This window comes from Vanellus vanellus, assembly GCF_965231255.1.
Source record: "Vanellus vanellus genome assembly, chromosome: 25".
Taxonomy (NCBI): Eukaryota; Metazoa; Chordata; class Aves; order Charadriiformes; family Charadriidae; genus Vanellus; species Vanellus vanellus.
Window position 1 is genome coordinate 4,260,130 of NC_138930.1, and position 27,496 is coordinate 4,287,625.

Genomic DNA, 27,496 nt, shown 5'->3' on the forward strand with positions numbered 1-27,496 from the left:
AGAGCAGAGAGGGAGGATGACCTCCCTCCACCTGCTGGCCACACTCTGCTTGATGCAGCCCAGGAGACCATTGGCCTTCTTGGCCACCAGGGCACATTGCTGGCTCGTGGGCAACTTGTTGTCCCCCAGGACTCTCCCAGGTCCCTCTCTCAGAGCTGTTCTCCAGCAGGTCAGCCCCCAACCTGTACCAGTGCATGGGGTTATTCCTCCCCGGGTGCACTTCATAGAATCAGAGTCCTTTTGGTTGGAAGAGACCTCTACGATCATCAAGTCCAACCATTAACCCAACACTGCCAAACCCAACACTAACCCATGTCCCTCAGCACCATGTCTGCCCCTCTGTTAAATCCCTCCAGGGATGGTGACCACCACTGCCCTGGGCAGCCTCTTCCAGTGCTTGATAACCCTTTCCATGAAGGAATTTTCCCCCAATATCCACACTAAACCTCCCCTGGTGCAACCTGAGGCCATTTCCTCTTGTCCCATCGCCTGTTCCTTGGGAGCGGAGACCGACCCCCCCTCACTACCCCTTCCTTTCAGGGAGCTGTAGGGAGCGAGAAGGTCTCCCCTCAGCCTCCTCTTCTCCAGGCTGAACCCCCCCAGCTCCCTCAGCCGCTCCTCACAGGACGTGTGCTCCAGACCCCTCACAGCTCCGTTGCCCTTCTCTGGACACCTCCAGTGCCTCAATGTCTGTCTTGTCGTGAGGGGCCCAAAACTGAACACGGCACTCATGGTGCAGCCTCACCAGTGCCCAGTACAGGGGGACGATCGCTGCCCCAGTGCTGCTGGCCACACTATGGCTGACACGGGCCAGGATGCTGTTGGCCTTCGTGGCCACCTGGGCACACTGCTGGCTCATACCCAGCCGGCCGACCACCAACACCCCCAGGGCCTTCTCCACCAGGCAGCTTTCCAGCCACTCTGCCCCCACCCTGCAGGGCCCGTGGGGTTGGTGTGACCCACGACCCCGCACTTGGCTTTGGGGAACCTCATGGGATTGTCCCATCGCCTGTTAATGGCAGAAGAGACAGTCGGGGGGGGGGGGGGGGGGGGGGGGCTGTGAGGCGACTCGCGCCTCTCCCTCCGCCTTCCTGGCTCGGCCCGTCCTGCCCTCAGCCCGCGGGGGCTCGGCGGTGCCCGGTGCCCGGTGCTCGGCGCTGTGCCCGTCCCGGCGCGGCGCCGCGGCGGGGCAATGACCGCGGGTAACCCCGTCGGCGGGCGGGGGAGGGGGGCGGAGCCTCACCGCCTTCCGACCGCCGCCTCGTCCAATGGCGCGGCCGCGCGGGTCTTTCGAGCGAGGGGGGGGCGTGGGGGGGGCGGGGCGGAGGGGAAGGCCCCGCCCACCCGCCACGAGCGCTCTAAAGGCGGGCCCCGCGTGGCCGGCGCGCGCCAGCCGCTCTCGCGCCGCCTGGGGGTCGCCCTTCGCCCCCGCCTCGCCGCCTCCTGAGGTAACGGCGCGTGCACGAGCGCGGTCCCGCGTTCTCCTCGCGCTCGGCGCCGCGCGCGGGCGTCAGGGGGGGATGATGGGGCGGGGAGGGGGTGTTTGGGCTTCATCGTCCCCCCGCAGCGCGGGAAACGCGGGTGGGGGTGTGTGTGTGTGTGTGTGTGTGTGTGTGTGTGTGTGTGTGTGTCTGGCCTGGCCGAGCCCACGCGATGTCCCCGCGAACCTCCGGGTGTCCCGAGTGGGCGCGGGGGGGGGGGGGGGAGGCGGTTGTGCTGAACCCCCGTCTCGGGGGGGTGTGAGGGGTGGGGGTGTCACTCTTTCACTGTGAAATTCACCTTTCCGGCAACTTCTGAGCCAACTTCTCTTGATGCCCCTTTCACCAGTGGGGCGGCGCTGCCGTCGGAGCCGGAAAACTTTGAGGTTTTGGTTAAATAAATAAACCCGTGTCACGGGTAGGGCCTGTGGGAGGGCAGCGCCGCGGGGGGAGGCCTGTCCCGTCCCCGCGGGTGGCTGTCACCGGGCCGGGACGCCATGAGGTGACCCCCGCGTGGAGGGGTGCTGCGGTGCCTCCCGTGCTGTGGGGCCGATGCCTCAGGTGGCGGAGGGCGGCAGAAACACGGGTGACGTGTGTCTCTAAACACGTCCCTGCGCTGTCTTCCCCTCCGCCTGAGGGGATTTCCCACCCGGTGGTGCCAACAGCGGCTTTGGAGGAACTTAAACCGGAGGCCGCGGGTGAGTCACGGTGCTGGGGAGTGCACCCACAGATCCCGGTGTCTCGGAGAAGCGATCTGCATAAAATTCAGAATAACGAGTCCGGGTGCTGCGGTCCGTGGGCAGGATTGTTGGTTGAGCTCTGACGGCGCCACGGTGGAGCCCGACATCTGCCTGCGGCGCTCTGGTTCCTCGCCGTGCTGTCGTCCTCAGAGGGGTCGGGGTCGGTTTTCCTCGTGGCCTCTCCGCTCCCGCATCAGGAGGGCACCGGTAACTTCCCAGCATGGCTGTGGTCGGTGGCGCCGCCCGGGAGGAACTGGTAGTGTTTGGGACATTTTTGTCAGCGCCCTTTTAAAAATGGGATTTGTCTGAAAGAGGAAGAGAGGGTCACTCGGCTGCTGTTTCCTCGCTTAATAAATCTTTAAGGGAAACAAAGGAATGAAAAGGCCAAGTTTCGGTTTTGGTGGAAATGTGGAAAGGCAGTGAGATAACACAGCGATCTGCTCAAGCTGATCAAGTTACTGGACGGGATCAGATGTGGTGACTTCACCAGTAAAAAAGAGGAAAAAAACAACCCAGGCACAGGAGGCCAAGTGGGCTGCGCTGGAGAATGTCAGGGCGGCTGACGAACAAGTGCAGTAATTTGAGTTTGATGTGGTGGTTTTGGGGCTCTGTGTGTGTGTGTGGAGTAAAGGCACATCCTCAGCCTGTTACAAACGAACCTTTACTCCTGTCCCGTTCCACATCACGAGTTCGCACATCCTCAGACTCCTGTTTTGTCTCCTCAGTGGAGCTCTTCAGCAGCTGCCCCGAAATCCATCCCCGGCTCCAGCTCCCAGCGCTTCTGGCACACGGCACTCCCTCAAAGCAGAAGATGCTTTGTATTTAAATGACATGAGTTGTCACACGGGCTTAATTAAAAGGCAGGTTTCTCTCAGCAGGTTCTCCTCTGGGTGTGTGTTCTTCATCCTCCCAAATGCCCGTGGTGCATTGTGGTGTGTTAACTCCTCCGGATGCAGCGTGTGGTGGGGGAGGATCGTTCCCGATCCCGTTTGGAAGCCCCAGTGAGGTCCTGCCAGCGTTCAGCCTGGCTCTGGTTGAGCATGTGGGGGTTTTCCAGGGTCTTGTGGAGCACCGCCGTGCATGTGGCGGAACACCAGAGCAGGAGAGGGCCAGCTGCAGAGCGCTGCAGAGCTAGTCAGAATATATATATCATCAAATCTTTGTTTCTAACCTAAATTTGTTATTTAAAAAGCATGACTGACTTGGGATTCCTGTGGCCTGCGTTCACGAGGAAACTTGCACAACCAAGTTGTGCTTCAGCTTTCCGTTTCGTGGTGTGAGTGTACCGGGTTGCTCCAGGCGTGGTGGTGGTGGTGCTCTCCGGGTGTCGAGGGCCACGTGGCACTGACATCTAGGTTCCCCTTGAAAAGCCCGTCCCACTGGATGTGATGGTGCCAGCGATGTCCTGGTGTGTCTCCCTGGACTTCCAAGCCATGCAGCCTCGTGTCCTTATCTTTGTGCCACCCGTTGGGAACCAAGCACCCATCAGCAGGAGACCCTGTTGCCACCGGTGGTCTCGGTGAGGAGCACAAGGGCAGCACGCAGTCACGGTCTCCGCTGTGAAGTGCTTTTATCCTCTTGAGGGTCTGGGAGATGTGACTTTGGCCTTTCTTTGCCCAATGCGTGTCTGACCAACCTCCGCCACCCAAGAGCTCGCCAGGCTCTGCTGCAGCATAGCTGGTGTGAGGACACCTCCACCTCTTCCCTTCGAACTTTCTCGCTGCATTGAAGAGCAGACAGCATGAGAAAGGCTGTAATTAGCACAGAAGGAAAAAGCTTCCTTCAGGGACGCCTCAAACTCCTTGTTGTGGGGCGCTGGGAAGGAACGTGGGGACAGTGTTGTGAAAGGGCATCAAGCCCAATGACAGCTTCTATGGTATGTTCCTCCTCGCCTTGTGCTTAGGTCTCTCCTTGAGCAAGAGCAGTGGTGGTGGCACCTCCAGCAGGCATCGTGCGCTCTGGTAACCGGCGTGCCCTTCTCGATGTGGGTTTGAGTTCCTCCAGGCTGGGGAAGGGGATTAAGCCCAGGTTCCACAGGTCTGGGTGGCTGCTCCTAGCACTGGGCTGCTCTGTAGAGATAACGCCCCTTTTCTCACAGCTGTCTTATATGAAAAACAAACAAAAACCCAAACATAGAATAAACCACTCTCTTAGCCCAGAATGGGGAGTTGGGAGACATGTGCCGATTCTCTCGGAGCTTCAGAGCTGGGATTTTTGGTGACGTCCCTTTCTCAGCTGCTTGTGAATGCAACTGTTTTTGGTGCTGTGAGTCACAGCCTGGAGCAGAGTGCAACGTGGCGTGAGCAGCAACGTGTGTACCTGCGTGGATGAGGGAGCGGGGGGGGGACGACACACTCTTTTCTGGGCTGGAAGCAGCTCTGCCTGCAGTGGATTGTGGCCGGCCACGGCTTTTCCCACCCGGCAGAGGCAGTAGGCGGCAGCTCTGCTGTGTCGGGGTCGTTAGATTAAAGGGCTCTTCTCCTTTTGCTGCTGTCTGCCGTCATTCAGACAGACACGCTCTTCCCATTGCTCGCTTTAAATTGCGTCTGCCTAATGCAGGTACCAAACTGGATGCTAAAATCCACTTTTTAAAAAGATCAAGGGTAATGAGGTTCACCTTCAATCAGTTAGAAATTCCCTGAAACAATTAAAGCTCACCCTGTCAAGCCATAAGGCTTTTGGCAAATGGAAACCTTAAATAAAACCCACGTCGCTTTCAGCGTTAGAAAACACTTCGTTTAGGTGACGAAATCCCCTAACGACAAAGTACTGAAAGCGGCGTAGGAGCTGCCAAAACCACAACAGCTGCCAAAGCGCCGATTTTTCCAGGAACAGGTTAAATCTCTGGGGTGTCCCTGCTGGTGCTGTGTCCCCCGAGGGGGACCCCAAGCGCCCCCCCTCCTTTTTCCTTCCCAGCATGGGGCCAGAGCGTCCTTAAGAGGCTGCGGTGTGGGGTGAGGAGCCGCTTCCAATTGCGAGGCAGACAGCACATGACATAAGATGCTCCAGATCTGCCTCCTGGGCGCTAGTTTAAAAATAAAGGATATTACACATCGTCCTCCTCCTCCTCCTCCTCCTGCTCGGCGCTGGTGTGGAGTGGCTGCACAAAGACGATGCGTTGTACGGCAGGACCCGGAGCCCGGCGGTGATGGGGTTGGGGTGTTGGGGGGCGGAGGGGGGTCAGAGCCGAGCGGGGCCGTTTGGGGCAAAGGGAGTGCAAAATATAAATTGTGAGGTTCGTGGCGCTCTTTCCAAGCTGTAGTTGTCACGCTCCTTTTTGGATGCGGGGGTGGATGTATCGTCCACCACCGATGGGGTTTTGCGAACGAATGGAGCGCGATGCGGAGTGTGCTGCGTCCGCTGTGAGAATTTACCATGTTTCATGCAAATCCAGCAGTCTCGAGTCACGCCTGCTTTGGGGTTGCCTTGGTCAGATAGCTGCAGCAGTGGAAGCTGATTTTATTTGAGTGTTTGATTGTACTTTAATTATAAAACCTGTTTTCACAGGGACAATGCTGTGTGAGTCAAATGCACGTATGGCACTTGCGGAACCAGTCCCTACGGCTTATTTTAATTCGGATCCTCGAGGGAGCTGTGAGGTGTCACTGGATGATGTGCGGCTCAACTCTTCAACTAGGTTTGTGTAATTTTTATTTTCTCTGTGGTGACTTGTGTATGTAGGATACAGTTTGTATTCTATCATGTTTACTTAAGATTAATTAAGGTGTTTTTCTGGAAGAAATTTCAAACATTTGTTACTCTTTCCAAAATCCAAAAGCCGAATCTACAATCCCGCCCTATCGAAAGAAGATGAACAGAATTAAATTTGCTGTGCCCAACTGCCACACAGAATACGGAGCCTGAAGCAGTGTGCATTGAATGTAAACTTAAAGCGCAGGAATGGCAGAATATTCTGCGTAGTCAGAAAGATCACCTCTTATAAAGGAACTCTGAGTAATTGTTAACGTATTTAATTGGGCAGGCACTGACTAAATACTTAGAATAGCAAGCCAGTCCTGTGTAGTTTGTGCAGTGCTGCTTTGCAGGAAGCAGAGGCGCACCGCTGCAGAGCACGGTGTCTGTGCAGGACCTGTGCTCATTTTTATCAAACTCTGTGTTCAATCTGAGCAGCCTCTTCCTAAAGAGCTGATCAATAGTTAAAGGTCTGTGTCTCACCAGACTGCAATGAGACACAGCTGACAAAAAACCTCATTACCTAATTTTTTTTCCAGGCTGCATTTGAATTACATGTAGTAAGGGGGGAGGAAAAGCTGACTTGAGTCACTGGAAGGGAAATAGCTGGGGCTTTTTTGCTGATATTACTGGGTCATTTGCATGCTTTGATCATAAAAGCTGGTGGAGAAATGGTGCGGAACTATTGCAACTGAGGATTAATTTGTGCTGAAAAATGCTCTCAACAATGAGGAGGAAACGCGTAGTAGGGAACATCTCGTAATCCCTTTGGGGGAAATAAAGAAAAAAAAAAGTTTTGATTTACTTCCCTCTGGTTTCTGGCTTGGTTTACTTCCCTCTGGTTTCTGGCTTGCAGATTAGATGGGAGAAGCAGTTCTGCTTTTGGGCAGTATGCAGGAGGGCTGTGTCAAATCTTCTCTGTCTTAAATCTTGCGGGGTGCCCAAAGCCATAATAGTTGACTGTCCCCTAGAGATTCAGAGAAAATGTAAACCGGAGGGAAGCACTTTACCCCTTACACTGAAATTCACACCGTGCCGCACACGGGCTTGGCTTCTCCTCAGTCCTGTAGAGAGGGAAGATATGGAGCTCGGGGGGGACCCTGCCTGGGTTGGGCTCCCAGAGGAGCTCCTGCCCACCTGCAGGTGGGGTCTGATTGTGACAGGCAGAGACATTGGGGCTTCTTTTTGCCCCAAAGCTGCCCTCATGTGGGGTTGGGGCTGTTGTGATGTCAGGGGCTGCTCAGACCTTCTAGAAGACCCAGTGCTAGAGAGGAACGGTGCGCCAAACATTGCCATGGGGAAGGGTAAACACCGAGTGCTGGCATGAAGGAACCAACGCCTTGGTGATGGCCTGGAGCCAGGGGCCGCGGGAGGGCTGTTTGGCAAGGCAAGCTGGACGTTTTGGCTCCCTGGAATAAAATCTTAGGTCGATTAAATCTTGGACCTTATCGCTATGCTGATGGTACAAGCAGGGTGTTGGCCGGGGTAGGGGAACAAGCATCACCCACCTGTAGGTTGGTGGGTGGGATGTCCTTCTGGGCAGCAGAGCATGGGGATGTGAATACCGAATCTCACAGGGTTTGGCTTCCAACTTGTGGTCTGAAGTGGGACATGCGACTTAATTATTCCTTATCCTCAGCACTTATGGCTCTGAGAGCCCATCTTGGAAGGGGACGGAGGAAGAACACTGCTGTGCACACGTGGGCAGGTGCTGTCTCACCAGATCTTGCAAGGCTGAAAGCAAAAGGGGCAACTTTCAGCGGGCACCGCGGAGGAAGTGGCTGAAGCAGACGGGCGATGTGCCCGTTTCCATTTTTTCACAAACATCTGGCGGGAGCCTGATATGCTAACTTTATTAGGAATAGCTAAGAACAAGATTTCCTGTTAAATCAGTTTCCTGCTGGTCAGCTGGCCGGGCCTTCTCTGCAGGAAACCCGGGTGGATTCCCCAGTGGGGTGACCAGCCGGGGGGATTGCTGGCCGCCTTCCTCCCTTCTGTAGCCTCCCGTGCTGCGGGCAGGAGATAAGCACCATGTCCATGTGCCCCTTCCTGCGCCTCTCCTCCTTGCCACTGTAGACTCTTTGTTTCAGGCACCTTGAGCAGACCTCTGGTATTAAATTCTCGCTGTTGCCACGTTTATGGATTCTTCTGCAGCTTATCTGAAGCTGTAGCTACAATCAGGACAACACACACACGTTTAAAAGCTGTGCAGGCAAAGCTTGGGTGCTCTCAGAGGGACCTGTATTGTTGCTGTAGCCATGCAGGCTAGTAAAATTAATAAAGTCACCTGCAGAACATCAGGAACCACTAATCCTTGTTGACACCCAAGGACTGATGTAATTAAGCGATGGAGCAAGCACGCCTAAGGCGTTCTTCAGCCCGTGTGCCTGTCCAGGACTAATCACTTTTGTCTTGCAGAACTGTTGAGGTCCCCAACATTGAGACAGTTGAAGACACGAAGACAGAGGGATGTCGGATAGACATGTGTGGTTTCAAAGGTAAGTGGAAAGAATTTTTAGTTACTGTGGTAAGCATAAAATTATTACTGAAATGAGAGAGGAATTTATCAAACCGTAACAATGGAAGAAGAAACTCAAATCGCAGGTTACTCTGTCCAGAAAGCACTCAGATTTCGACTTTAAAGCACAGGTGTGCTTCAAGGAGTAAAATAGGTAGTGTCACTGCCCAATGCTTATCTCCCAGGTAATAGTGGATGACTCTCAGTCCTCCTTAAAAGAGAAAAAAGCAAAGCATGGTGTATTATTGTTGCAGGAAGGTGCCACCTTACCCATACAAGAGCTTTAGGGCAGGAAAGCGATGCGTTAGAGGGGGGATGTAAATGGGAAATGTTTAACAAAATTTTGAAGGTGCTTTAGAAGCTTCATCTGTTATTCCTGGTGTGAAACACCAGGAGTGGTGTGGCAAACTTGCCAAGAATAAAAGGTGAAAAAAAGGGGGGGTGGGAGGGAGTCCAACAACATTTGCTTGTGTATGTTTGATACTTGTGTTTATATTTCTGTTATGGCAGCAAGTAGTTTTCTAAATGTAAGATGCTGAACACTTTTCTTTCAAACCAGCCTCTTCACCTCCTGCCTCCAGTGTGTGGACAACAAGACGGGATGGAGAGGTCAGGCTGAGGATGGATGAGCGGGGCATAGGCAGTGAGGCACCAAAGACGGTTCATGAGCTGTTCCGGGAAGCTGCTAATAAATATGGTGATTATTATGCCCTCGCATCCAAAAAGGGTGGCCAGTGGATAAAACTAACATACAAGATGTACTATGATGAGTGCTGGAAAGCAGCCAAAAGCTTTCTGAAGGTAAGCTCTCGTTGAATTCTCCTCGTTCACATTCAGTCAGTTTAACTGCTGAAATGGCTGTAGTCAACCAGGTCTAAGACCTGCAAGCTCTGTGAGCGGAGGGGAGTCTTAAAGGGACAGGGAAATACCTGAAAGTGCCCTGAACAGCTCAGTAATTACCGCAGTGCTTTTGTTTGAATTTCTCTCAAGTTGCTTCCATGTGCAACTTAAAAAAAGGGAAAAAAAAAAAAAAAAAGCACATGAGGAACCATTGAAAGCGAGGTGTTCGAGGTATGTGGCAAACCTGGACGATGCCCGTCATGAGGCATGTGTGTTTTAATCTTTCCAAGAAAAAAAACTTGGGAGGGATGCTTGTGACCAGTCTTAAGTGTCCAAACTGGCTGAGCCTTTTGCCTAGACTGTTGGGAGTTAAGACACTTGGAGAGAGAAACCAATATCACATGTACTTACTGTTATCATTATGAGAGAGTTGGGGGTGTTCAGCCTGGAGAAGAGAAGGCTCTGGGGAGACCTTAGAACTCCTTCCAGTCCCTAAAGGGGCTCCAGGAAAGCTGCAGAGGGACTCTTGATCAGGGAGGGGAGTGATGGGATAAGGAGGAACGGTTTTACACTGAAAGAGGGGAGACTGAGATGAGACAGGAGGAAGAAATTCTTTCCTGTGAGAGTGGTGAGGCACTGGCTTGTGGTTGCCCAGAGAAGTTGTTGAGGCCCCATCCCTGGAGGTGTTCAAGGCCGGGTTGGATGGGGCTTGGAGCAACCTGGGCTGGTGGGAGGTGTCCCTGACCAGGGCAGGGGGGTGGCACTGGCTGAGCTTCAAGGTCCCTTCCAACCCAAACCGTTCTATGATTCTATGAATTCTTCTTTCTTGAAGTTAAGGCCTCTTTACTCCTATGATGGGATCTTCCAGTGGACGTACTTCCACTCTCTGGGGCAAAACCAGAGAATGGCTGAAGGAGATTTAAAGACTGCGACTTCAACAGCTGCAATTTCATAGCAAAGTGCCTCCAACTGTCACTGGAGCTCATTGCTCTTGTCGTTATCGATATCTGCCATACTGAAGCTGTACTAAATGACTAAATGTAGGCGGTGTCTAACTTAACCTCTTACCATCTCCTTCCCAGCCCAAAGGGAACTGATAACCACCTGGATTGCAGTTTTATAATCCCGTTAGCATCAGTGAGGTCGTCACACTGAGCGCTGACTGAAGCAAATCCTTTTTTTCCTGCCTACTGATAAAGTGGGACAGTGTCTGATCTCAAACTTCGCTGGTTCTGTATTAGATCTTGGGAAATTTTTCAGTGTGAATTACTGTATATAATAGCATGAACTTTTTCCTTGACGTCGTGCTCACAGCAGAGATCTGTAAATTAACTCTAAGCATTCTTCAAAGGAAAACCAAGGTTGCTGTAATCTCATCTCTTGTTTACAGCTGGGACTAGAGCGTTTCCATGGAGTGTGCATCTTGGGATTTAATTCTGCAGAGTGGTTTATTGCTGACATTGGCGCTATCCTTGCAGGGTAAGAATGAGTGGTGTCTCTTGACACGCATTTTGCTTTAGCATTCAGATACTAATTTTGGTATTCATGCAAGAAGCAGTTTTTAATTAAAAAAACCCAACAAAACAAACCACAAAAATAAAAACCAAAACAAACCCAAATGCTTATATTTGAATTTAATTAAGATAGCTAGAACCTAAACTATCTCCTTACTTCATTATGAATTAATGAGACAAAAATATTACTTTTTTTTTTTTTTTAGCCAGGTGCTTCTCTCAAAATAAAATGAGCAGTAGGTTAATCCAAAAGCATGTTTACTTACACTGTGATTAAAAATATGATGGGAAATGCCAGAGAATCCCAGCACTGGATTTTTTTAGCCTTCTTCAACCTGAGACATTTTGGCCTCTTACACCTGCGACTTCCCACGCCGCAGAACAGAGCCTTTGCTCTTGGAATTAAGCCCGCCACTTTTTGTTGTTGTTTTATGGGATATTCTTCCTAAAGTTTTTCCTCTTTTAGAGTTTGAAATGGTCTGACTTTCACAAGCAGCTCTGTGTATCCTCTTAATTCTGTGTTTTGCTTTTCTGTTTTGTTTTTTTCCTTTTCTTTTGTAGTGGATTTGCTGTTGGTATCTACACTACAAACTCTCCTGAGGCCTGTCATTATGTAGCAGAGAACTGTAGTGCTAACGTGGTGGTTGTGGAAAACCATAAACAGCTGCAGAAAATCCTAGAAGTAAATACACTTTTTTAAATAGGGGGAGGAGGGGCTACAGCATCCTATTGCAGATGTGTGTGGGGGGGTAAATGCTGTGGAGAGTAATGCTGTATCTGAGATTAGAGGTGAGAGGAGAAGGGAGACTTAGATGAGATATGAGTGAGCCCCTGGCACAGGTTGCCCCGAGAAGCTGTGGCTGCCCCATCCCTGGAGGTGTTCAAGGCCAGGTTGGGGGGAGGTGTCCCTGCCCAGGGCAGGGGGGTGGCACTGGATGAGCTTTAAGGCCCCGACCAACCCAAACCAGTCTGCGATTCCATGGTACTTCGTGTGTTCCCTGTTCTAGGCAGATGAGCGGTCACTAGTGCTAAATCTCACGAGAGGTTAAATGGAGGTTAAACGGTGGTGCCACAGCTTAGCAAAGCCTCAAGCTTAAAATATGAGAAGCCCAACCGAACAATTGGTCATCCCTTAGGTTATCTGGCAGCATCCCAGTCCAAATGATTACTTTCTCTAGTGAGGCTTCTCTGGTCTCTTTCTGTAAAGCAGATGAGATTCTCTTTGCTTTACTTAAAATGGCAAGTAGCAGTAGCACGTTAAGTGGTGGGTTACTGAGGCTTAAAAAGGGACAAGCAGGACTTGCTCCTTCTCACGAATCTCCCTTCTTAACACAGATTCAGCATAAACTACCTCATCTGAAAGCCATTATCCAGTATGGGGAAGAGCTAAAAGAGAAGAGGCCAAATCTGTACTCCGTAAGTACTGTGCATCTTAATGGCTTGTAAACACTGGCAGTGTTTAGCCATCCTTGCGAGCAACCATCACCTTGCCCAGGAGTGTCGTCACGTCAGCTTGTGTTGGTTTCAGGGAGGGATCGCTTGCCTCGCTGCAGCAGTAGATGTCTATTGTTGCTCCAACCTCGATAATCCATGTTGTAAGGGAGGGTGTTAGCGTGCAGACCTCCGCAAAGCAGACGCGGGTCCCACAGTTACTCCAGTTACACCCAGTGAACACCGGGGTTGCTACAGAGCTAGTAAGCTTCCACAGAGTGGTTTCATCATCTTTTCTACTTCTCACCATGCCTCTTGTGGCAGCCAGAAAACATTGTGGGGCTGACAGTGCATCTTTACAACCTCTCCCAGATTCTGCCAGGGGTTTGGACGTAGGAAACAGTTTCCTTCTCTTCATGTGTAGCAAATGGTTTAATTTTGTGTGGGAATGACAACCTACAAAGTGATCAGCTCTTCTCTCTCACATACAGTGGAGCGAATTCATGGACCTTGGCAAAGATGTTGCAGATGCTCAGCTCCGTGAAATCATTGAGTCGCAGAAGCCTAACCAGTGCTGTACACTAATATATACCTCGGGGACAACTGGACAGCCAAAGGGAGTGATGCTCAGTCATGACAACGTCAGTATCTTTTTGTATAAATGCCTATTGTGTGACCTTAGGTGGGTGCTGAGGGAAGGCAGAAGCTGAAGAACACGTGTCATGTTAAGATCACGGGAAATTGTAGACTTGTTTTGGGAGCTGTGTGGTCTGTGTTGTACCTGCTCAGAAGAGCTGGTGCTTAATCCTGATGTGCGTTCTTGTTACAGCTGACGTGGACGGCGGCAGCGGCAGGGCGTTTCATAATGCTGACAGATGCTACAGAGAAGCAGGAACTGGTGGTCAGCTATCTGCCCCTCAGCCACATCGCTGCACAGATGTCAGATATTTGGTCGGCAATGACATTCGGCGTACAAGTTTTCTTCGCTCAGCCAGATGCATTAAAGGTAAAAACATAAAAGAATAAAAATTCTACGCCCAGCTGCCTGCTTGTAGCTGGGTGAGTGCTTTAAAACGAGCGTGGCTGACTTACCTCATGACTCCGAGTGCTGTGCTAACTTGGGTTGTTTGCGTAGTGACCGACTTGCTCCTGTTTAAGGGTCTGTTGGTTTGAGGAGTGTAGCCACTCTGCCCTTTGCCTTTTGCCTCTGCGTTGCAAGCTAGGATGAGCTAACCAAGCACTTCACAACTGGAGCTTCTTGGGTCTCACCTGCCACCAGTTCTCCGCCCCAACAGCTTGGTTGAGCAACGGCTTTGTATTTACTCTGTCCACATTGCAAAATGCCACCACTGTTAAATCTGTGTCCTGAGAACTATTCTTCTCTTGGCGCTGTGTCAGTGTTGGCACTGAACGCATCGACCCCTCCTGTCTTAAAACCGCTCTGGCATTTGCACACTCCTGGGGTTCCTTTCTGGTGGTGGCGCTGCACTTGAAAATGGGCAATTCATCAAAATCGATGGCTGAGTCCTAACCCTCGGCCAGTGACTGGTGCTGACCTGGTCTATAGCGAAGCACTTCTGAAAGCTGTATTAAATTCTGCTTTGCTCAGGGCACCTTGGTAGACACCCTGCGGGAAGTGAGGCCAACTGCTTTTTTGGGAGTTCCCCGCGTCTGGGAAAAAATGGAAGAAAAAATGAAATCCATAGGCGCAAAATCATCAGCCCTCAGAAGAAAAGTGGCATCGTGGGCCAAGGGAGTCGGGTTGCAGACAAACCTGAAGCGGATGAATGGGTAATTATGAATGACACTTAAGGGATGTTAAAAATGTTAGAACTTTACTATCCCATCAGGAATCATATCCTGTGTAACATGCCAGGCTCGTGGACAGTAAAAGCCAAATAGTGCAGTTGGACCTGAGGGTGAGCAGCAAGGGTGTAGGGGGAAGTAATTTATTTTTTTACTGAACAAACTGAAATAGGAGGAAGATGAAAGAAGGAAGGGGGAGAAGTTCTACTTGGTGCCTGAGATGTTGTAACCATTTGTCTCCTACAGGTATTCTGAAGTCCCGGTGAATTTCCGCTTAGCCAGGCACTTGGTGTACAAGAAAGTGCGGAAGGCCATTGGGCTGGACCGATGCACCAAGTGCTACACGGGGGCTGCTCCCATTACCAGAGAGACGCTGGAATTTTTTTTAAGTCTGAACATTCCTGTGTTGGAGCTGTACGGCATGAGTGAGAGCTCGGGGCCTCACACGATCTCTCTACCTCACGCATTCAAACTTACCAGGTAAATACCTTTCTGTGAGTAGAGCACTGCTGGCTGCGAGGAAGAGTTGCTTTAAGGTTTTTCCTGCATCTGGTACATCCACCTCACCTGATGCAGCTCATCCTGAGCCTTGCTGCCAGTAAAAAGTCACTAGGGAGCCAGTTCCTTTGGCCATGCGTTGCAGATGAAGAGATCTGCTAAGGACAACAGCTGTGTCACTTAAATTTAACTTGGCCTGGATTCTCTAGAAACTGAGGAGGAAGCAAAGGATTCATGGGAAGAAGGAAGAAGTGGTAACTCTAGCCTACAGTTCACTGCAGCATTAAATTAATAAATGCAGTAAGACTTTGCTCTTGCTTTGAATGTCTTGTTCAGTCCCTGTGGGGTCAGTCTGCAGAGTAAATACCGCCATCAGTAGAAGCTTGCTGCCAAGGACATAAATCTTCTCATTCAAAGCTCAGGTGTCTGAGAACAATGGGTGGAAAACACCAGGTGTGCGAGCACTTATCTCTCTGCATACCAACTTTTTCTGTAGTTCCCCTTACATAAGCAGATGCTTTTTAAGTCTAGAAGTTCCTTGCTGAAGCAGTTGTAATAAGAAGCTCCCTGGCTTTGTTCAGACACTTTAGCTTGAGAGGGAACCGCTGTAATCTCACTCTGCTGCTCAGCTATTGATTTTTATTTTTTAAATGCTACGGGTTTGTGTTTGTGTTCCCTTTAAGCTGTGGAAAGGAAATCACGGGCTGTCGGACACTGATTCATAAGCCCGATGGAGATGGCAACGGGGAGATCTGCTTCTCGGGCAGACACATCTTCATGGGCTATTTGAACATGGAAGAAAAAACCAAAGAGGCGATTGATGAAGATGGCTGGCTGCACTCAGGGGACCTTGGCAAGCACGATAAGGATGGATTCCTCTACATCACTGGCAGAATTAAAGGTAACGCATCCCCTGACTTTGCTGTCTTGAGACTACGCAGTACTGTGATGGATGCATTCAGATCCTGATGGTTAAGTGGCTGTGGCTCGTGCAGAAGCATAGTCCAATACTTCTTCTGAAGTCTCCAATATGAATATGGCTGCAGTGTGTGCTGCTGCTGTGCATGTGACATGGGGTGTGATGGGAGGAGAGAGGGATGACCTCTGAAACCGCTGTGGGTGTTTGCAGAGCAAGGGAGAAATCCTGATTTCAGAAGCAGTAGTTAATGCTTTGACTTGTTTTTCAGTGCTGGACCTGTCCGGGTCCCTCCAGTTCCCACTGGCTTTGCTAGCTTGGCCTCTCAGAGAAAACAACAGCTTAAGGCTGTTGTGACAATGGCTTGCAGCAGGGCAGTTCTTGAGACACCGCTTTGACCAACCCCAAACAAATCCTGTTTCATGCAAGATTTCGGTCAGCAAACAGAGAGAAATGGTCACACAAAGGGGCTGCTTTAAGAAACCTTTAAGACAGTCAAGAAAGGCAGGTTGGCCTCGGCTCTGTATTGCACTGCCTAACTTCAAAAACTCTGCTTTGCCTCAGGAAATTTTTTACTTTAGTTTCAGAACAACTTGGGTACCAACTCACATGCCTCAGAGTCGACGGTGGCAGGGTGCTAAGGCGCTTGTATGCCACACCCCATGTTCCCAAACTGCAAACATCTCCGGGGCATTAAAGCAGCTTTTGCAACGCTGTGTGTGTGCACACTGCGGTCTCACCTCTCCCAGCCTGACTGGAGTCCTGGTTTGCTGCCTTCTCCAGCTGTTGGGACAGACTCTGGCAGACACAAAGCAGCTAGAAGGTTATTTCAGATTGTGAAGGAAGGGGGAGAAGCTGTAAGCATTAATCAAGATCTGACTGTTTTCCAGAGCTCATCATCACTGCAGGAGGTGAGAACGTTCCTCCTGTTCCCATCGAGGATGCTGTAAAAGACGCAGTTCCCATCATCAGCAATGCAATGTTGGTTGGAGACAAAGCAAAATTCCTTGCTATGCTTCTAACGCTAAAGGTAATGGAAAACAGGATGAGAATCCACCTGTGCTGCTAAATGTTTAATTCCAGTGAGGAAGATAATTGTTACACACTTTTACAGTGTGTTCTAGAGACAGGAGGCATAGTGGAGTGGTGCCCTGTAGCTGAGTTGCAGACAGCAGCTGTAACTCTACAGAAAAATGAGTGTTGCCACTCGAGGATATGATCAGGTTCCTCTTTTCAGGGCAGCTGTTCCTCTCTGTACCCCACAGGGGAGAAAGAATCATAAGTAAAAGACCTAAAAGTGAGACTGAAAAGAGAAACCCTTCTGCTTTTCTTACCCATTTTTAGTATCTCCCAGAGCGGTCTGGACAGTCAGGAGCTGTTGGTGATTTCTTTTTAAGACACTGGCTTTAAACTCCAAAGAGACGCATCTGTGGTGGCCTGCACTGACTTCTGTCTCCAGACCCCGTAGGCTGGTGGCTTTTCAGGACAGTGTTAATTGCTCATTAGCGAGAGTGACTGCCAACCTCCTCACCCTTGTGCAAGAGACATGGAGCCAGGCCCTGGAGGTGCTGTGCTTTTCTTGGTCAGGTGCTGCGTGTGTCTGTTCCAAGAGATGCTTACGCTGCTGTGGGGTGCAGGGAGGTAAAGCTGTGGTCTGGAAAAAGGGTCCAAGAAAACAGTGCTCAAGTTGGGACAGCGTGGGAGGAATCCAGATGATGAGCTCTGTACCCAGCGTGCCCCTTGGTATTGACACGGCTGTTGACTATGCAGAGAGCTGAAGGGGTTTCATCTGAGTTTTGCCTCAACGAGTTTGCATTTGAAGCAGTGGTTTGCATCAAGCATATGCAAATTGCAGTGGTTGATTAATTGGACAATTGGCACCGGGGAGGGGAGGAAGATAGGGTGGCTTCCCATGGCTGTGAGGCTCGTTAGCAGGAAGGGAACTGAGTGGTTAGCAATATGAAGTTACCTGTTCTGACTTGTCTTGCAGTGCAACACAGACACAGAAACGGGTGAGCCAGGAGACGATCTCACCCCAGAAGCTGTTGAATACTGCCAGAAACTGGGCAGTAAAGCCACAAAAGTCTCCGAAATCATCAGCAGCAAAGACAAGGCCATCTACATGGCTATCCAGAAGGGAATTTCAGCAGTCAATGAGGAAGCAGTCTCAAATGCTCAGAAAGTCCAGAAATGGGTCCTTCTGGAGAAGGACTTTTCTCTCTTTGGTGGGGAGCTTGGTGAGTGATGGTGGGTGTGTTTGGGGTCACCCCATCACCCCTTCCTTGGCTGTTGGACAGACAACACAACCAGAAGCCCCAATACACACCGCTTTCCTTGCTGTGGCTTTTCCGCGTCAGAGCTTTGGGGAAGAAGGGATGAATTCCTGATTTTGCCCGGCAGAACTGAGCTGAGCAGCGCTTACCCTTGGTTCTGCGGTGTCTGCTGCAGGATGGCCGTGTTCCTCCTGTTCACAGGGGATGGGAGGGAGGCTTGATAACCGCAAAGGGAAGTTTAGAAGTCAATGTCCGTTCCTGCGTTCTGAGGCTCCCTGCAGGCTTGCTTCGCTCTAATACTGATTTGTCTCCAGATAGTACCGTCACCATTAAAACCTTGTGCTGTGCATTTTCCACAGGCCCAACAATGAAGCTGAAGCGATCGGTGGTGGCGGAGAAGTACAAAGATCAAATAGCTCAGTTTTACGCAGATGTGGATACAGTGACCACAACGGAGAACGCTCTTCGGCAGTAGTGTGGAGGCTTTGTGCCATGGACTGAAGCAGCTTGGAGGGCGATTCCCCCGCTGGGCGCCCCGGGAGGGATTCCCTGCGTCTGCTGAAATAAAGGCGGCTCAATAATCATGCAGCCCCTCTGAATCGCGTCACTGGAGGTCCCTTGGCCCTTGTACTGCAGTGTGTTGAGTGTGTTTGTGCTCAGTGTTTTCCTGTGGCTGTGTTCTAATGCTGAGATAGTCTTGGGTATCTCTGCTTTGTATATTTTGTCTTTCCATTTTTAGAAGGGGAATGCAATGTTTACCTTAAATCCATATTACATGTTATGTTGTAACCAAAGTTTTCTTCTCTTGAGCTGAATGTAAAACAATCAGGAACTGCAATTTTCCTGTGGAGGGAGAAAGGCAGGCTTCTTTTTATAGCAGTGTATGTTTAACTGCATGCTGATGACACCTGAATTATTTTAAGTCTCTTTACCCACAACCTGTCTTCTGTCAAAGATGATGAATGCTGTGTGACTACACACACTGGCTCAGCGTGTACATGGAACCTCACCTTTGCTGGGTTTGTCTGTGCAATATTTTGAGTCTGTTTTATCTTTTTGAGTTACAATGAAGCCATAAGTCATATTGTTAAAGTAGCAGATGTGGCCTGTGTTCTGAGGAGTGTTTTACACAAAGGGACTGGTGCCAAGGCTGCGTGCATGTGTGTGTGAAATCCAGATATAGTCTTTCAGTCCTAGAGACGTTGGCTTCAGCGTCCCGAAAGGGGTGGACCTCCAGAGCGGTGGGGTGAGGCCTTGTACCTGCACTGGCAGAGAGGAGAGGGCACTGGGAACCCAGCTGGTTCCTTCAAAGGTATGGGATCAACCCTTCCTGCAACTGTAGAGGCCCTTTACATTGAATCCACTGAATGCAGGACACACAGCTTGGCCTTCTCCAGAACATCCCTTGCCAGGAGCTCTTGGAGGTCTCTTCTAAGTGGTTCTGCAAGGCTTAGTCCAGTCTGTCCCATGTCTGCAGGGGCTGTTAAACCCAACAGCAAATGAAGGACTGCTTGTAAAATGGCTTATTTCAAACTAGAATCCACTGATGGGAGTACACGTCTTTCAGGGTAGTGTTTCCCATGGCCAAAGGAGGAGCTCCAGGAGCTGTCAGGTACTCTGAGGGGAAGCACACTGCAGGGGAGAGGCACCTACACTGTTAAAGAACACAAATAGCTCAAGCAAGCTGATGGCTGCAGGTCACAGCAGCTCTGTGACTACAGCACTACTCAATGTCGAAACCTCCCTGCGGTGGGTGTTAACAGTACCCAGAACTGGGCACCTCAGGGGGTGGGGGGGTTTAGATTTCAGGTGTGCCTACAGCACCTGTACGGACGGGTGGGTAACACACTACTGTAACCGCTGCTGAGCCCCTGCAGTCATTTGTGTTCTCAGCTGTATGAATTTGAAGTGTCTCCAACTTTCAGAGGAATGCTAATAAATAAACTCGGCAGTTTATGTGTCTCAACACTTCAGTAATTTTTGCAAAACAACGCTCAACTCTGCCTTGAGGTCAGGGTCCAAGGTGAGCAGCAAGAACGTTAATTTGCCTTACTGCAGGGAGAGTGGCAGCCAGAGCAGATTCCTTGGTTGTGATCAAGGGTGAAGATACCCCCTGCAGCACCTGCATGTACGAAACACTGCAGCACGCGGAAGGGGATAAGGCTCCTGACCTTAACCTTTGGCTGAGGAACGCCTGGGCCAGAGTGCTGCCTCACTCTTCTGGGTTCATGATGAGCTCCACCACACTTTGGGGGCGGTGGTAACCCCTTCAAGGCCCGTGGAAGTAGAGGGAGCACTCGCACCTGCCTTGGGCAAACCTCTGCTCCATCCTGCTCGCTCCGCCTAGCCCTCACGGCTCCTGCTGGCAAACTGCAGGGAGCCCAAACACCACCCTGCGGTGGCAACAGGATTTAAACAACCAACTTAAACTGCCAATGTATTAATGGCCATCAGAGTCTTACCCCAGACGGACCACTTAAACCAAGTTTCCTTTTCCTTTGCTTTTCACCTCCTGTGCCCCGGCACAGTGCTGCCTGCAGAGCTGCCGAGCAGCCCACTGGCTTCTGTATTTCTCATAGAAAATATTTTTGGTAACAAGGTGCTTCAGGAAAACTTTGTTGCTGTCCATGGAGAAGCAATACAACAAACAAAAAACGCTTGAAGTTTTACTTTTCCATCTTACTTTATTTCACTTTTTCTAGAAAATTCCTCCATAGTTCCACAAATTTAACAAAAAGTTTAAAATTCAGGACAAACAATCCTGTAACGTATTACAAACATGATTTTTTTTTTTTTTTTTTAATAATCTTGAAGTTAAGTCTTGGGCCAGCTGAATTTCTTACAGCTGAGTGAAGAATTCATTTCCCAACACAACTTTTAAAATCCTCAAGTGACAAGGTATTTAATACCTTGGCTCTAGGCAGAAATACAATTAAAAATTATCTAGAAGTTGAAGTACTTACATTTTTCTTTAGGAGTGCAAACTCATCTTGTCAGTTTTTGATGGCTATTTCACGCCCCCAGGAAAGCAATACCGATCGATTTTTGTCGTTTTAGAAGTAATACTCATACAAGGTGCACAATGGTTGTCTACAGCATTGACACGAGCATGCCAACTAGTGAGTGCCAGGCACCGGGGCGAGTAGAGAGAAGCTTCGTCCAAGTACACCGCCCGTGCTCCAGTGCATCCGCCAACGTGACAGCTGAAATTCGCAGAACCAGAGTGACTCAGGTCTCTGCTTGCAGAGAACGTGACAGGGCAAGCTCCGTAAGGGAAGTTTAAACCTCTCTCACCATCAAATACGTTCAAGATCTGACAAAAAAACTGCTTCTGGATTGTTGCATCAATTGCTTTGCTAGTTCTGATGCTACCACCGCACACAGCAACAGAAGAACTGGTGGCAAAATCATTGCACTTCCATGTATTCAGCCTGACCACAGCACAGCCAGTCTCGTTACCTATGTGTCCAATATTCCCCAGCTGCCAGTTCAGGAGCCTGTCAGCCTTACTATCTTTTTTTTTTTTTCTTTTTTTAATAGTAAATGTCAGTAATCAAAGCCTCAAGGCTTAATACATCCGCAGACCAAGACAACAGGAAAATACTCCTGACCCCTCTTTTGCCCTTTAATACAAAGGCCAAGGACAAAGGAAAAGCTGCGTCCTGATCTTATCTCCAACGACTCAATTCAAAGCAACTCTGAAAGCCTTCAGACCGATCAGCACTTGTTCACGCCTTCAGTAACAAGGTGAAGGACACTGAAAAGTAACAGAGTTCTGTCCATTTTCCTTGGAAAAACCATTATGGCTAGAAGTAGATTTTGGATTTTTTTTTCCTTTTTTTTTTTTAACAACGCAAACTACTACACATCCTCGAAGACCTGAAGCAATGCTGACAGCAGCACTGCCGCCTCCTTCCTATAGTACAATAATCCATCCATGCTCTCAAGAGTGACACAAGAACAAACACTTTATCCACAAATACCTGTACACGGCATGTCCAGAACAGCATTCAGCCAGCCTATAGAGAATCTACACAGGGAACTCGTTCATATGTAACTAGAAGGGGACACAAGATGAGGCCCAAATTTGACCATTCCTTCTTTGCAGAGTCATTCCTCCTGTGGTCCCCGACGCTACCACATACTCCAAAAAACAACAACTCTGTAGAACAACTAAGTACTTGCAAGAAACCTTTTAGTAACAAATCATCATGTGCACACAATGGAAAAGAACTATTGCTGGGGGAACAATCCTATTTCAGGTTTTCAAGGAGATTATAAACAGTCTAAAAAAATCCATGTGTAAAATACTTCTTATAAAAACCAAACAAAATTCCTATCAATGCTCATTAGACTTCACAAATAAAGTCGGTTCCAGGACAGGATGATGCCACAGCCATGGGCAGGAGCACCGGGTGCTTCCAGCCAAGTTCAGGAACACCCTCCCACATGTGTTCCTGGACTGGCTGGGATCAGTGTGACCATTCCGATCCTACCATGAGAAGGGGGCAGAAGGGAGGGGGCACCTCCCATCCCTCGTGGAGTAACTCTGGAGGCTACTGACAGTCCCAGGAGAATTGCTGCCAGGATGGGCAACACAGATGCCATGGCTGTGGGAGTAGGTTACTTGGGCGGAGAGAGGAGGCAAAAGACCTCGGGAGATCTCAGGCTGGCTACCACCGCTGATCCTATTGCTTCAGGGACAGGACAATGTCACCAACCCCACCCTTCACTGGGGGCAGCGGGCAGGAGGCTCCGCACACCCAGAGAGCCAAGTTTGGGGCTGTAACGACCTCACAAGGCTTGCCTCCTCCATGCCACAGACCCAACAGAGACCATGAGCAGTTCGCACATACCCACCACACCTACACAGCACACAGGCGAGTCTGTGATACTCGTGGACTGCGTTTGCTGTTCTCCACCACGATGCATCCCACTGCCAACCAAGACAGGACCGCAGCTCCTCCTCTTCCTGCTGTCCTCCACCTTCTCAGTGTACATTTGCGCACAGGGTTTCTATCCAGGCTTGGCATTGTCCATCAAGAAAGAAAACAGCTGAGATCACTGTCGTGACAGGGTTTGCACCTGGCATGAGCTTGATTTTTTTTATATATATATACACACACAAGACACATGAAAGATGGTACAAAGACAAAATTAATGGGAATCGGGTCAACATGACCCAACTCAAACAAGCTTATCATCATATTGCCACTTAAGTTGATTAGTTGCAACATTTCCATGATAAAGTAAGGGGTAACCCAAAACAAGGGACTGCAATTTCATAATGGAGAAGGGACAGCAAATGCTGGCGTAATGCATCCCCCAGCTCCCACACGGGGCTTTCACAGATACGGGAGGTCCACTCACGAGCGGAGGGCTCCTCTGCACCGCTGCTCTCCTCCTCGCTGCCTGCAGCCCACTTAACATTTGGCAAAAGCTTACACACTGATTGGAAAAACAGAGCAATTCTTCAAAAAATACTGAATTTAGGGAACAGGAGTGTAATACGGTTTTGATGAAAGCTAAGAGACTTTCTCACACCCACCTAGACAACACTTGGAAGTCAAGACTAGTTTAACTAGAAATATATGAAAGATTCTGGATTAGTGTTTACTGTTTTCTGCCATTTCTTTAGCTGGCAGCGGGGCGGGAAAGGGAGGAGGAAACAAACCTGACTTCACTAGGGTTTTATATCAGTCTTTTCCAGGCGTGTCCCAACATAAAATTCTCCCTTGTTTTGGTTTTCCCAAAGTACAGCCACTACTATAGGGGCCACTGTAGGAGATTCCTCTTTGAGAACATAGAACGAAACCAATCACGTATTTTGGCAAAGTTATTAAACACTGACAAATGAAAAGACAACAGGTGAGTCCCTTCCAGAGCACAAAATGCTTTGAAGATTGCTGTTCAGTTTTCATACACTAAAAATTGTCCACAAGAGGCATTTTAACAAACAAGTCAAATCTTATTAAGCGCCCTTCCCCTGCCATAGCCATTAAAAAACATAACAGAAAAACACACCCTTAAGATCGTAAGACCCAACTAGGCCCTTCTTATACATACAGTACATACATATATATAATATATATATAAAATATACAGCTTACAGTTTTGTAGTCCTATTACAGTTAAAGCAGACTGAAAGGAGCGAGACTTCGTTTAGGAGCTCAGATCAACAAACAAGACATCTCAAAACCCCAGCAGGAGACAGCAGATTCTAGAGGCCTCTCCAACGAGCACAAACTGTCTCTGCAGGGAGCTGAAGGTCCCACGTGTGGAACGATGCCCTGTAGGAATCGGGAGCCAAATTACAGCAGTGCTCTGTACCGAACCATGGCAGAACTAACTTGCAAGTGATCAAAACTGGAATCTGTTCGCTTTCCTCTGCAGCAGACCAGCAGGACCCCTGGGAAGCCTCCTCTGTCATCAGTCTCTCGGCTAGCTTTGTAAAAGCCAATCTCGCTTACACAGCATGAACGCTTCTTCACAGAGCTGGAGGAAACGGGACTCACTAAAGCTCTCCGCAGGCAGGCTGGTCCCTAGATTTGGTGAAGAAAACATCGTCCACACTTCTTCAGATCTCAGAGACGCCTGAAAATGTGCTCTCAAAACACAGTTTCTCGAAGTAAAACCAAAAAGGTCACACTGTGCAGCTAAGTGCAGCACATCTTTTGCTCTACTCAGGACCTGTGCCCAAGCGTACTTATGAAGCTAGGGAGGACAGACTCAGCAATATGGGAGCTTGTTTGAAGCCTACAAGAAAGTGCAGCTGGCTGTGCATTCATCGAGCATGGCTGTTCTCTAAGGCAGTGCTTCGGGTGAATCAAGAGAATAAGAAGGCCTAGTTCCATGGGTTCATTTCCTGGTACCAATAAACGGGATTTCTGGTTTCAAAAGCAGCCTGCTTCTAAGGCCAAGCGTCATGTTGCTACTGCTTCCAAGTAGCTCTGCAGCTTACGGACGGTGGTCTCATCCAAGGAGAAGAGGTCAAAGTCAAAGGTTGTGTTGGTAACGTTAAAATGCCCGGTTTCCTCAATGAGATTTACAATCTGAACAGAAAGGAGACAAGCAAGGGTGTATAGAGACCTCATAAAGATTAAACACAGCAGAAAGGCCAGCAGACACAGAGCAACCCATCCAGTCCTTTCCTCATCCCTTTAGAATAGCCTCAGAGATGAGAACGTCTCATAACACGAAGCAAACCCTCTCCCAAAAAAGCAAACCAGCTCCTCCTGCATGCCTGACTAGTTCAGTTGGGAAAGCAATGTGGGCACATTTCTTGCCTTTTAAATCAGACCAAGAGAGCCCAACCTTGGGACTGCTACCAGGACAGCAGAGGAAAGATGCACAAACCACACTTCTGTATCTTTCCCAACAAAAACATTGCATGCACATCTGATTTTTTTTTTTTTTACATATCTTTGCTTTCAAAGTGAACCAGACCCTCTCACGAAGGAGAGGCAAGCTGAGACCCTTGGACACCAAAGATTCCCACAGTACAACAGTTGCCAGAAAGCTGACAAATGATCTCTACCTGCTGTAGCACATTGCGCTCTCGTAGTGCCATTAGTCGCCTGTGAAGCTCCACTAGTTCATCAGTGTAGGCCTGTAAAGGAGGCATGAACAGAAACAGTGACATACGTGGCATGTTTGTATGACTGCCAAAGTGAGTCTCCTGGTGAAGGTAAGAGGAACTGAGGCCCTTTCAGTCACGTTCCTATTCCCAGTTTTTCCCTAAATGTTTTACCGCCTCCTCCATCCTTATCAAGTACAGGGAGACTAAAGACTTCACACAAATATGGATGGTCTGAAGACAACCAGCAAGACTAGTTAATGACACCATTAAACCAACATCTATAACCAGCTTTAAGAAGTGGTCGGAACCTTTGAGCTTAGAGGACCTCAACAAGGTGAAGTTCACCTTGGCGAGCTTCAGTGCGAGTTCTTCATCAGTGAGTTGTAATAATAAACTACTCATTACCTGAAAATACCTGCAGCAGTGACCAACGTGCCAGCAATCTGCTGAACAGTGATTTGTGTTTAGGTAAGGAAAAATTCTTTGAGTGCACTGTATTCCCAGGTAGTTTTCCATACACCACAATGGGAAATGCAGGATTGTGTACAAGCTCAACATGTGAATTGTTCTTATATAAGGGTTGTTTGTTTTTTCTTTTTAGGCAGCCAACAAGGCAAGTTTCTGTTGGCTCACGATTGCTCACAGGGTATAGATTCTTAATCTGTAAAGCTGCCCCACAGTTGTTCGTGTGTCTATCAGCAAACTGAACTCATTTAAGTAATTGTACCAAGGCAAAAAAAACCTAAACAAAACCACCCCCAAACAACCCCCCTCCCCCCAATTTGTGAAATATATCCCTCCCCAGCACATTCACACAGAGAAAAGCATGTTTCCCAAAACACCTAACAGTACTAAATGCTTTACTTGCTGGGAGAGCTGGTATCTTTTATAAAACCTCTGCCAGTTGGAAAAGCTGATGGTACTTCAGGCACTCTCTTCAATGGGTCTCAAGGGTGTTCCCTTCTATTTATATTAAGTAGTCTAATAAAAGATACTATTACCTACAAACCTTGCCTCAGATAAGCCATCTCAGCTATTGTTAACAGTATTTAGCGGTCGAATATTTTGTAGCTAGCAGGAGATGCAAATATCTCAAGATCACACTTAGACCTAACATTAAGTGATTAACCTGTGGTGTATTCTGTTGAAAAAGTGTTAATACACACAAGCAAGAGCTACAGACTGGTTCTCTGATTACAGCAAGGACCTCAATGATTAGACCAAGAAGTATTAAGCTCCTGTTTGATTGATTTCTTTAGGGGAAAAAAAAAAAAAAAAAAAAAAAAATCACAGTGGGAGAACTTTTGAACAACTTGGGGTTTGGCTATCCGCTCGCAAGTTAGCCATGCTTTAGGAGAAAGTACACTGCTCTGCCTTCCCTGGAGGCAAGAAAGGAAGGGATTTCATTGAATAAAAAAGGTTTCAGCTAAACCAAAGCAGAGCATCAAAGAATCCCTAATTTGTAAGATCAATGACAGATGAAAACTGCCTTTTAATGAAGAGGCACTCGCCAGTGCAGCAGTGGCCAGACCATTGGTTCAAACAAAGGACAAACAATAAAACAATTTTAACATTGGAAACAACCTGGGGATCCACCTATTTAATATATACAATTTCTGCGGTGTCACTCTCCAGAGTCTGTCCTTTCGACACCTGTTTTTCATTATACTCAAGCTTTTAACTTGCCGAGACAGAACAATGTGAACAGCCTAGGCTGACTCAAATTGTTTTCTGCACAGAAACATTAGTGACCACCCAACAGTTCTATGATATGCAAGTCCTCAATCATACCTTGTCATATGTTCCCTTCTTCAGGATCTTCTCTGGCTTGTTACAAGACTCTGGGCTTTTTCTTCCAGATGCCTGAGGGTAAAAGAAATCAACATTAGGGACTAAAATTAGTTCAGAGAACACGGTGGTTTAATGGATGCACAGCAGTGGACAGAGAAAATACCCGTCTGATGAAGACAGTGAAATAGGGAAAATTTGGTGGAAGTCAGAACTAACACCATGGACTGAACACAATGCAGGAACCAAGAGCAGTGGAAAGTGGGATTGTATGGGCATGTAGGATGCAATACCTTGTTATTTGCTGGGGGCAGTTTCTGACCAGGAGGTGGCTCTCGACTTGGCAGGCAGGAATCTGCACTGTTATCACTGTCGCTGTCACTAAGGCTCAGTCTGAAAAACAAGCAGCAGAGAATTAGCAT

At 48.9% G+C, this 27,496-nt stretch overlaps 3 protein-coding genes across 4 annotated transcripts in view; 2 read left to right on the top strand and 1 right to left on the bottom strand.

Moving 5' to 3' along the window:
• Positions 1-27,496, top strand: part of LOC309681428 (acidic leucine-rich nuclear phosphoprotein 32 family member B) — a 239,592-nt gene that overhangs the window by 138,004 nt on the left and 74,092 nt on the right. The gene's annotated exons all lie outside the window — the stretch shown is intronic.
• Positions 5,317-19,673, top strand: ACSBG2 (acyl-CoA synthetase bubblegum family member 2). 2 transcript variants are annotated; one of them, XM_082495476.1, is made up of 15 exons: positions 5,317-5,338; positions 5,726-5,859; positions 8,349-8,409; positions 8,989-9,230; positions 10,660-10,748; positions 11,345-11,465; positions 12,119-12,199; positions 12,706-12,855; positions 13,044-13,220; positions 13,824-14,005; positions 14,267-14,500; positions 15,202-15,419; positions 16,325-16,464; positions 17,425-17,671; positions 18,067-19,673. In XM_082495476.1, exons 1-15 carry the CDS (start codon positions 5,332-5,334, stop codon positions 18,180-18,182), a joined length of 2,199 nt encoding a protein of 732 aa, XP_082351602.1. In that variant the 5' UTR covers positions 5,317-5,331; the 3' UTR covers positions 18,183-19,673. The 2 variants fall into 2 exon arrangements, with proteins under 2 accessions (XP_082351602.1, XP_082351601.1); XM_082495475.1 differs by lacking the exons at positions 5,317-5,338; positions 5,726-5,859 and having other exon boundaries at positions 8,341-8,409; positions 18,067-18,802.
• The window catches only part of MLLT1 (MLLT1 super elongation complex subunit), a gene marked incomplete at its 5' end in the record, with an annotated part of 28,071 nt that continues 24,782 nt past the window's right edge, over positions 24,208-27,496 (bottom strand). Inside the window, 4 exons of the mRNA XM_082495363.1 lie at positions 24,208-24,759; positions 25,245-25,316; positions 27,078-27,149; positions 27,368-27,467. Of these exons, the coding sequence (XP_082351489.1) occupies positions 24,631-24,759; positions 25,245-25,316; positions 27,078-27,149; positions 27,368-27,467 (373 nt within the window). The 3' untranslated portion in view covers positions 24,208-24,630. The remainder of the gene's footprint in view (positions 24,760-25,244; positions 25,317-27,077; positions 27,150-27,367; positions 27,468-27,496) is intronic.